The following is an 11,773-nucleotide window of genomic DNA, read 5'->3' as shown; positions in this document are numbered from 1 at the left end:
ATAATCTAGTGTGAACAAGTTACCAATATGTTGTAGTCGGAATGAAATCAAGTTGAAATTTTTAAGCTTTGGTTAATGAATATTTCACAGAGGTGATCCCAAGAAAAAAAATCCATTAACTGCTGCATGGATAGGGTTTTCAGGCACAATCAGTTGCCATATTAAAATTGTGTTAGGAAATATTGTTATCATTCAATACATGAACATTTGGTTTATTGTGTATCACAATAACTGTTTTCATAACATCCGTGAATAAGCCTATAGTGTCTAAGATAAGCATAATCATAAAAGTTAATGTTTTATGAGAAAGATAATTTTCTTCATAAAACCATATTTGTTAATATAAAATAAAATTCTACGAAACAAGTCATACAAACATGAAGGGATTATCGCAAATCTCAAACAATGTAGCCTTATGTATGCACAACTAGAGTTTGTGTTAAGCATCTAGTTTGACTGAATTCCTAGGCAAATACCTATACAAAGTAAAAATTCCTACTGTTATGCAAGCGTGGAAAAGTACAAGGAAGGGGCACCATCAAATCAATATTTTGGGTGTCCATGTCTAAGATAGACCTTTGCAAGTGCCATTTTCTACATTTCATCGCTTTGTCATAGAGCTGCCCTCATGGCCCCTTTTGCAGCCTCGCGCCTCATTTCTGCAGCCTTGCCACTGCCCCTGAAGTACATGTATACTTGCTGCAAAGATATAATTAATATAAAAAACGTAAGCAGTAAAGTCAAGAGAATGCAGCAGTAAAGTCAAGAGAGTTAATGCAACAGTAAAGCTAGGATTATTGAAAACCTGAATAACCCAAATGCTCAGCAGTGATTCAATGCTGAAAAATCCGAACCCAATGAAGTAAAATATCTGTAATTGAGCGCTTTTAGCGTCATTTAAATATGGAATACAATTGCCCCTCCCTCAGGAAAGAATAATAAAATATAAGGTACAAAATAATAACACAGTTGGTACATACCCCAACCATTGTATTGTCGTCCAATACCTCAAATGCAGGTAGAATACCTCTGGCCACAACATAAAACATCATATAACACAACCATTAATTCAAGTAAAACTGCAACCACAATGCAAAAGCAACATATAGAAATAACATGATCACATATGCCTTCAATCAACCTCAACAACAAGTTAAAGAAAAATATGATCACAGTCGTCAAGTCAAGTTTAAGATACAACTGTTGAAAGAACACCAGACGATCATCTTCTAGCTTTATAGTGAGCGTATGATGCTTTGAATAAGGCTGACAGTCACTGTTCATGCTAGTGTTTTAGAACTTTTCACATTGACTAAGGAACGTTTTCTGCTGCGCCTATCTACTACCGTCTAATGTTATTCTTCTTTACTTTTTAAACTTGTTTTTTAGGTGCTAACTGCTTAATTTTTTGTTTTCTTTCTGGTTAGTGACTGGATCTGTTATAATTATGATCAAGTTATATATGAGACTCCTCTGTTGTACCCTGTTTTACAATTCAAAAATAAGAGTTTCAGTTTCAGTGATTTTTATCTCATTTGAGGTTTTGTTTTCTTATCTTCTATGTTAATTTCGTTTCTGAGATAAATCATTTTCAATAGTCCCCTCCATTAAATAGTTTAGGGACAAATCAATCAGCTCGATGACAAATCAGATAACCAGAGGTAAAGGCAAGGCAAGGCAATTTGTCTTATAACATGAGGAACCTATTAATGTTTTCCTAACTTCTCAACATATCAACTCAGCAAGAGAGAGATTAAAGAAGAACGTTAGGTAGCAGATTAAATTAAAAGAATGCAGTTTAAGAAAGGAACTGACGTGAGAGATTTCCCTTTGAAGACAACTGGAGGAGCAACTGCAGCAAAAACGCAAAAGATAATGTGCACCTGTTTGGAAGGAATGGAAAATTTGATAAGAACACTTCGCGAAACTAGCGCAAAAGAATGAGAACAAGTAGGAAGTATGTAAACCTTACCGAGTAAGACATGAAAAACCAGCTAAACTTTAGAGCACTGTCCGTCCTGTAACAAAAGATGACACAAAATTATAAAACACTACATTCTAATTCTGAGTTTTAATAATGTGAGAGGGGACAAACAGAGAACCTAAACTGCTGATACTAAAATGCCTATAGATATCCATCCCAGGAGGATTCAGTATTTTTAGTTCTATACTTTATATACTACAAATAAATTATTTATTAATTTTTATAGTAATTATACTTGTAATAATAATGTATTATAATAATAAGAATGTTATTATTATTATTATTTTATTTTAACTTTCACTTTAATATGCATTATTTCACACATAAAAGAAATTCATGAACCTTAATCCCAAATTTTGAAATCCATCAGCAATTCCAAATTTAGTTGAGTTCCTCCAATGCTAATGGATTCATCTATCAAACCATAATCCAGAAAGATTTTGGTTGTTCTAGTTCATCCAATCCAAGTTTATTTGTTTTCTGTTCGTAGTAGTTTCACAATAAATTTGTTGTAATGCTTTTAGACAATATATATACAGAGCTTTCATTCATTCTCTTCTTCTCCATTAAAGAATTCTGAGTGCATTTTTTTGCGTAAGAAAAACTGAGTTTTCAACTCCAACTACAACAAATTGTTATCAAGAGCAAGGGTTCAAGGTGACCTGTAGGTACAATCATGGCTTCCGGAACTGGGAATGTACTGCAGACCTTGCCAATCTTGAATGGAAAGAATTACCATGAATGGGTTGTAAGGATGAAAGTCATTATTGGCTACCAAGAAATTCTTGAGATTGTGAAAGAAGGAATTTCAGTAGCAGAGAAAGATGTTTCAGCAGCAAAGAAGAAAGATTACAAAGGAATGTGTCTTCTCCATCAATGTGTAGAGTTGAGAATCTTTGATAAAATTTCAAAGACAAAAACTTCAAATGAAGCTTGAGAGACCTTGAAGAAGGTTTAAGGTAAAGCTGACAAAACTAAGGAAGTAAGGTTGCAGTCCCTCCGAAGGCGATATGAATTGATGACAATGCTTGAACAAAAATGTAATGAGGAGTATTTCAGTAGGATGCAGCTGTTAGTGAATGAAACGAAAGCTTGTGGAGAAACAATGTGATGAAAAAATTGTTGAAGAAATCCTTAGAACCTTGCCTTATCGGTTCGATCACATTGTTGTTGCGATTAAGGCAGCTAAGGATCTTGATAGCTTGAAGGTATAGGAACTGCAGAGTTCTCTTGAGGCACATGAACAGATACTAAATGTGAGAATTGGTACAAGAGAAATAGAATAATGCAGGTAGAAGTCACTAAGAAGGATAATAATGAAAGAAAATAATTGAAAAAAAATAAAGGCAAAGCCAAAGAGAGTTGATTCTTGAATAAAGAGAAGAGCAAGGGTAAAGAGAAATATGAATCCTTCCAAAAAAGGAGAAGAAAATAATAATTTTCAATTCAGAAAAAAAAGGTTTGATAAAAGGAAGATTCAATGATACAATTGTGAAAAATTTGGTCACTTTGCCTCATAATGCAGTTTTGGAAAAGGAAAATAGAACAAGAATAGTGAGGATAAAGCAAATCTAACACAAGATGATGACTCGAAGGAAAATCCTGTGTCGTTGGTAGCAACTAGCGAAGGGTCATCATGTTCAGATTCTTGGTATCTTGATACAGGTTGCTTAAATCACATGACATGTCAGAGGGAATGGTTAAAGGACTTTGATGTTGGAAGAAGGACCACGATCAAGCTTGCAAATAACAACACTTTATCAGCTGAAGGAATGAGGAAATATTGTGATCCACTGAAAAAATGGAAAGGCAGCTCTTATTGAGAACGTCTGTATGTTCCAGGAATGAAATGCAACCTGACGAGCATTGCTTAAATGGTAGAGAAAGGATTCTCAATCACAATGAAAGATGATTGCATGGAATTGTTTGATCCAGATCAAAGGTTGATTCTTAAATCCCCTCTTGCAAAGAATATAACCTAGGGCAGTCGAATTACAGTGTATGAAAGCTACTGATCTGAGTCAGAAGACATGGTTATGGCACTTGAGGTATGGTCATTTAATATCCTATCACAGTTGTCAAGTTGTGGCATGATGACATTACTTCCTTTCCTAAATAGACTGCACCTGAGGTATGTCTCATTGGAAAGCAACGTAAGAACTCATTCAAGTCCTACTTATCAACAAGAGTATCTTGCATCTTGGAGGTTGTTGTTCACTTATAAGATGTGTGTAGACCTTTTGAGGTGGCATTGAGATGAAATAAATATTTTGTTTCTTTTGTATATGAATACAGTATAAAGATGTGGATATACTTAATCAAACTAAGGATGAGGTGCTGTCAGTATTTCAGAGATTTAAAGTCATGGTTGAGAAACGTACTGGAAAAGCAATAAAAAATTTCAGATCAGATGGAAGGTGGAGAATACAACTCAAAGGCTTTCAAGAATTTTTATGATAACAATGAAATCATTCTTGAGGTGGTATGATATGTTCGGTATAGTGTATAAAAGAAGAAAAAGGTAAGTTAGTTACTATAGCTGTATCTTAACTATTATAAATAGTTCTAGTAGTTCTAGGAGAGTTAATAAAGAGACTTTTGGAGAAAAGAAAAATAGAAGGATAGTTAGAGAGGGAAACCTCAAATTGTATTGTGTGCTATTTATTCTTTCTATTCTATATCTCTATCCCTGCTACATTGGTACGGGACTAGAATTAAGGAAGTCGATAAAATTCAAGATTGTGTCATTCCTTTCTTATTCTAGTATCAATTATATCAACTAGTATCAGAACTGCGACTATGCCAAGTTGCGAGCACGACAGGACTACTCTCCACCAAAAGGAAAGCAATCATCCTATGGTGATCCTACAGATGATGATATCTCCGACATTGTCATCGGACAAAGTTCTATTGCACATTTCACCATTGTCAGTTCCACAAACCCAAATTTGTACTTATATATATCCAGTCTTGCTTCTTCCTTCTCCTTGACAACACTCCTAAAGGGTTGTGGACAAGTAACCCAACGCCACCATGCACCATCCTTCATCCTTCAGAGATATGATTTTGCGAAATCCACCAACAGTGAACTTCAAAAGGGAAGATTTGAAGCTACTGATGTTCGACTTCAGAATTTAAAGACTAGGTTTCATGAACTTTTTCCAGGTACAATGAGATAAAAACTAAAATGAAAAAAAAATTCTTAGATTTTAATCCAATAAATGTAGTATAAATATATAAAATACAAAATCAGAATAAGATGCATGTGTAGTAATATGTGTAACCATAATTATGAGAAATTTCAAGTTATTTTGAGATAACACGAGGAATTGCCTCCTAAATAACAGTCCTTCTCTATATTATTTCAAAATGATATTTTAGTACCCATTCTGCTGGACAAAACCAGGCTAAGGTATGTCATTTTCATAATGTAAACTTTGCATTCCCAAGCCTATTAGTTTCACAAGGACAATGTTGACATCTATTTGATTTACAGTCTGCCCACAAATTCCCGGATGTATATGTTGCTGCCAGAAAACCGACTCATGCTAATGGCAATAAAGCCCATGTAAACGACATTAACAATTTAGTTTAGGAAAAGGCTGAAATCATCTTGAATATCCAAGAAATGCTAGAAGAATTGAAAATAGAAAACTACCTTGTAGCACGATAAAGAGGTCGATACCACATAGCATAAGATGCTGGCACACCGGAAATAAAGTATATGATAGCTAGAAACCAGATTGAAAGACCTACAAGTCAAGACAAGACAAAGTTCATGTATACAACATTTCCCTGGTATGTTTTAATCGTCCAATATCTAGTTGCAAAACAAACCTTCTCCTTTGATCCAAGCTACAGTAACTGCTATAATATTCCATAAAAGAGAGGCAATCAAACCTGCAGATAGTAAAAAATAGTCAAAATTAAGATGTGGACATTAAAGATATATGTTGATTGAAGGATGTTTTACCAGAAACTTCTACGTAAACAGGAAGGTTATATTTCAGAGTGCTAATTTTTTTTTATTGGCTTTCAGAGTGCTAATAGACTAAGCGTGGAACTTTATAATGATTTCTTTCAAAACCATGGCTTATCATGAATTTCATTTTCACATTTTCGTACGTGAGAAGGCCTATATATCTATATATGTATATATATTCATAGAGTAAATGTTCACCAATTACACCTTTAAGCTTCCCATGACATATAAGCCACTAATGTATTTCTTCCTAAAGCGAGTCTCACTTCCAATTATAGATACACTGTCCTCCACTCCCCCAATTATATGACTTCCAAATTTTAGAAAGAGTATACATTCGAAACAATTTTTCATAAAATTGAAGTTTCCTATGTTTCGAAGGGTAGTTTAGTAAAAAAAAATAATTCAGAAAATGAGAGTAATAGCAACATATTATGTTAACACATAATTCATTACTGATTAAATTTATTAGAATTATAAGATCAGAAAAAAAGTTATTAAAGAAAATACGAAAATACATGCATATACACAGGTCGTCAATACAAAAGAATGTAATTGATAGGCAATAGACCTATCAATATTAAACTCCTTTTTAAAATATATTAGATTTACATTGTCATCTATTTATAAACTTTTGAATCTGTTGAAACTATGATAATTGGTATAATGGGTAAATTTCAATTTAAAAAACTTGTAAAACATAATAACATTGATTGATAACATGATATGTCTAATATGTTTGCATACATATACATAGGGAGTGTGTTGGATAAGTGTGTGAAGAGAGAGAAAAGTTAATCTAATCCGTGTTATATATATATATATATATATATATATATATATATATATATATATATATATATTATTTCCTTCAATTCATTCTTTTTCAGTTTGATGTAATTTCAGTTTTAATAAAATATGGGTTTTCTATACTCTACATACTGATCTCTTCGTTTTAAAATACAGTCTTTAAAAAATATGACATACTAATTAACAAATACTTAATTAATTAAATTTATTTAAAAATAGTTTAAAATTTCCAATTACTCTTATGCCTATGTTTAATATGAATAATACTGCACTAATTAATCTTAATGTATACTGGAACATTGTTGAAAAAACGCCAACGAGGACGTAATTTTTATGTGGGATGTCGTTTCATTAAGCAAAACTCATTTTTAGCATCCAAAAAACAGTGTTGTATATACCAGAGTTCGGATGAATGCATTTTACTAACATGTAACAGCTATAAAGCAAAGATAGACATATCAAAATATTAAGTAATTTTTTTAATAATTTATAATTTAAGTTATTCTTTTGAGCATACGGACATCAAAAGAATATGAATTTTGTCGAACATTTTGAATTCATGCTGAAATCTTTTATATAAAGTATGTAAACGCTATGAAGTAAAAATTAAATCATCAAAGGAAGCGAAGCACATACAATTGTGTTAACTAGATATCAGGAAACAAGTAGTTATGACAAGAACATAACCTATAACAAAAAAGTTCTATAGACTTCAACATACCCAACCATGTTGTAAATGCAACGTACTGGATTGATTGAAGATGTAGTGGTATTTCTTTTGCAATGTCGTGATGAATGATAGGGAAAATAGGCGGCCAATTTTTCTCCTCTATAACTATTCCAGCTGCAAACAAAATGAAAGTGTAAGCCACCAAACTGAAGGGCATTGCTCCTGCAATTATAAATGAACTCAAAATACCTCGTGCTATAGCATCTTCCTTTCGTTTTAGACTCTACAGAAACATCATAAGATCACGAGTTAATGGACTAACTCAAAAGATATTGTAAGTAGCCAATTTAACTCAGTACCACTCATATGGCATCAAAAGTATGATTTGATTGCTTATTAAGGTAACAAACAAAACTCAGATGAAGTATTATTACTAATGTTTGATGTTGTAATAATAATTCGTTCTAGATAAAAACTATCATGGATCACAGCAATAACCAAAACTACTATTGATACTAATTGGGACCTTGTTATTTATTAACATAAAACTGATAGAATCATAATTAATTTCTGGCACCTGTGTAAAATAACAAACTAAACTATTGAATCTAACAAACCAAGTTTCTAACAAGGTAAAATGACTTTAAAAGTTATCAAATAGGAGATCAGGATAAGTCACCTGTTCCCTTCTGTTCAATTCCGCTTCTCTGGCTTGGAGCTCCTTCTCCTTAGCTATGAGATCCTAAAGATAAAAATTTACGCAATTATATATTTGGTCAGCAACATTGATACAGCATAGTTTTGACATTTCTTTCAACATTTTCATAATATGGTGTACCTTTGAGGAATCGAGAGGAATGTCAACAGTTGCTGCACGATCATAAGGCTCAGGAGACAGGGGTGAAAGCTTTGAGGTTGCAGAAGCTCTTCCTGAGTTCTGATTTAAAAAAATAAAAACAAAAACAAAGGTAATGAATATGAACAAGGTAAAAACAATGTTTTTGCCGTTTTTATTTAGTTTAGTTTTGAAAATCTTAGCAACATAGTCTGAAATGAAACTTTTGTCTCGTGGAAACTTAACAAAAATATTTAAATAGTGTATAAAATTCTTGAAGCTATAGATGTTGAAACCAGTTATGACTATGAAGTATGCCACGCCCTTTTCATAGTTGAAGCATCCTGTGCTTTCTTAGGTTGCCAAAATATGATTAAATAAAGCGTTGTAAACTCTATGCTAATATAACGGTAGTAATGACATGGAAGGAAGAGCTTACGGTATTATAGAATGCACCACCACCATGATTTGATTGCCCTGATGCTTTTCCCTGAGCAGCTCCATCCTAAGAACATTATTGGAAGTCAATAAATTTTTGGATGGTAAAATTATTATTAGAATATATACAAATAACTCTTCCTCTACGATTACTTTCTTTATTTCTTCTATATCTTAAGATGGGTTATTATATTTGTTTTTATCATGATTTATTTCTTAATTCACCGGTACTATGATTAATGCCCTATTATAAAAAGCTTTCAACTAATTCACACCTTTAATAAAACAATAAATTAGTTAAAAATTTGTATTGCTAATCTATAATTATCATTGTTCTATTTTTGTGTGTAATGAAAAAAGACCTTTGCCAAATTTAAAATTAAAATTGTTGAGGGAAATTTTAGTGTCAGTAAGTATGCATATTTTCCAACTAAATTAAAAAACTTTATATTATTTATTTCATATATTTATAATTTTTTAGTAAAAGTATGAAACTTAATTATGGATATTTTAAGGAAAAAAAAGTTAATGCAACATTCAAGAACAATTTTATTTTATTTTTATAAAAAAGTACAACATTTTTTTTCATAAATACGAAAAGAGTATTCATAAAGAGAGTATAAATAAAGAATAGCATTATGAGTTTTATGAATATATCAATATATTCGCATATGTGCTAATGTCAATTCAGTATTTCATTTTCTTTTGTTTTTTTTTCTTTTCTGAATATCAATAACAATAACATAAAACAAAAACAATACAGAAAGAATTCAAAAGGCTTTATGATTGAAAATATCAATTAATGATTTAAATAGTTTTTTCTTAAGGTCTAGTAACGCTGTTTTAAAAATGTATTAAATTCATGGACTTCCCGTTATAAGTATTTTCATTCCTTAGTGGCATTAATTTGAAAAGAAAAAAAAAATCTATCGTATGAATAAATGGTTTCCTGGAAGATTGTAATCCTTTTTTCTGTATTTTACCGAAAACGAAAATATTTTTAAAATATACAAGATATTTTCTCTATCTTGCATTATGTGTATTATATTTTTTATTTTATTTCAAAATAATAATCGCCAATCGAGTTTAGTTTAAATAATATTCTATGAACTAAATATTTGTTTAAGCAACCATACATATTAAATTCAATACTTAATTATATTATATATATATATATTATATATTATATATATATAATAATAAGAATACTAACGGAAATATAAAATATATACAATTTCATAATTTTATTATTCTTATGGATAATTTATATATATAATATTAAAAAATTTATATAATTATTATTTTTGAAAAAAATATATTTAATTACTTTAAAATTTTCATAAGATTTTATATTTATAATTGATAATTTTTTCCACAATTAGATTTGTTACTTTAAAAAATAACTAATTACACAGAACTAAAAATCAATTGAATATGTTAGGTTGGCAACTAGAAAATGGCACGAATGTGGCTGCCACCGCAACGGAGATGCTGCCATGGCATCACATACATCTACAATCTAAAACCTGCTTGATAGAAACAGAGAATGAATGTGCAAAAGAAATCATATATGTGGCGCCATTCGTGAGAAACGTTTTGTTTTCAGGTTTCCATTCTAAGATCTGATAGCTACACGAACACAGCCTACAGTACCATTGAACAAATCTTCGAACAATCGCATCAAATATCATTCCGTATAACTACATTATGAATGCCATTCAATTTAGCGATGACACCACCACACGGATCAGATAATTGAAAGTTCTATTATTACGGAGTAGCATGCAATTCGTAATCGGAGAAGATGAAATAGAAAATGAAGTTATGACAATTAATTAATTGAATGCGCGAAGGAATGGATTAAAAAGAGAATAGTTAGGGAAGAAACTTACGGCGAAGGGATTAACCTCGTCTTCGGCGAAGGGATTGGTATCGTAGTTACTCATGACAAACACGGAGATCTAGACAGGGAGAGAAATCTATGTAATAAAACTGAAGAGAGAAAAGTTAGAAGAAAATGGATACGGGATTCGATGAGGAGGAAAATGAGAATGGATACGAAAAATGAGGGAATGAAGATATTTGTTGGTAGCCAAGAGAATAGAAATGAATGGTTTCTCTTTGCTTTGCGATCTCGTTTGTTTGAAGAGGATCGGAGAGAAACTAGTTGGCGCGATACCAACAAAATAATGTGATACAAAAAAATATCAATAAAGGGGGCAAAATATTCATGCATCCTTCTGTTTTCTTACCGCGTCCCTTCGTGGGGTTTTTCTTTTCCGTTTTTGCCCCTTTAATTTGGAGCCTTTGAAATGAAACCTTACTCCTTTAAAAAGTATTAGTTCTTTGAAAGATAATTATTACACAGATAAAAAAAATCATTTAAATTAAAATACCTTCAATTTTAGTTCTACAATATATAAAATAAAAAATAATCCAGTCCAAAATATTAGTTCTACAATTTTTTTAAATTATCTTTTTTAATTATTATATAAATTATTTTAATTTCATTTAATCCCTCTAAACTTAAATAGTAAAGACTAAAAATATTTAAATTATATATAAAGATAGAAAGGATTAGAATAATAAATCTTATATAATTAGTTTTTAGATTTAAGGACGAAAAGGTAAAGGTTATATAATTATTATTGAAACTAAATGAGTAATTAGATTGATAAGTGTATATAAGATCTGTTACTCAATTTCTAATATAACACTATTTATACTTTTATTTTTCCATTTAACACCTTTTTATTTTTATTTTTTTATCTAGCACCCTTTTGTTTTTATTTTCTTATCTAACACCATTTCAAAAGTAAATAAAAAAATAAAAAAATAATTTTTAATTTTGAATGCATTAAAAAATTAAATTTTTTTAATGTTTAAAATAGTTATTAATAAATAAATAAATGAGTTTTTACAAAATAAAAATAAAAAAGTAATAAATTAAAAATGTTTAGTTTAATTTTTTTTTAAAATGAAGAAAATAAAAAATTAAACCCTACAACAACATACAACTTGAATCTATAAACATAATTTAGTATTTATTTTTAT

The 11,773-nt window shown here is 30.6% G+C and overlaps 1 protein-coding gene across 1 annotated transcript; it reads right to left on the bottom strand.

Annotated features, from left to right (window-relative positions):
• Positions 1–285: 285 nt before the first annotated feature.
• Positions 286–10,791, bottom strand: LOC137835483 (secretory carrier-associated membrane protein 1). The gene is made up of 13 exons (XM_068644012.2): positions 10,612–10,791; positions 8,721–8,786; positions 8,285–8,383; positions 8,126–8,188; positions 7,696–7,729; positions 7,498–7,620; positions 5,822–5,884; positions 5,643–5,736; positions 1,973–2,018; positions 1,816–1,883; positions 981–1,029; positions 806–871; positions 286–699 (listed from the first exon to the last, which is right to left on the bottom strand). Exons 1-13 carry the CDS (start codon positions 10,663–10,665, stop codon positions 613–615), a joined length of 912 nt encoding a protein of 303 aa, XP_068500113.1. The 5' UTR covers positions 10,666–10,791; the 3' UTR covers positions 286–612.
• Positions 10,792–11,773: the final 982 nt, after the last annotated feature.

The sequence above is a fragment of the Phaseolus vulgaris genome, chromosome 5 (assembly GCF_051622355.1).
Source record: "Phaseolus vulgaris cultivar YP4 chromosome 5, ASM5162235v1, whole genome shotgun sequence".
Classification (NCBI taxonomy): domain Eukaryota; kingdom Viridiplantae; phylum Streptophyta; class Magnoliopsida; order Fabales; family Fabaceae; genus Phaseolus; species Phaseolus vulgaris.
This window is presented reverse-complemented; position numbering and strand designations above follow the sequence as displayed.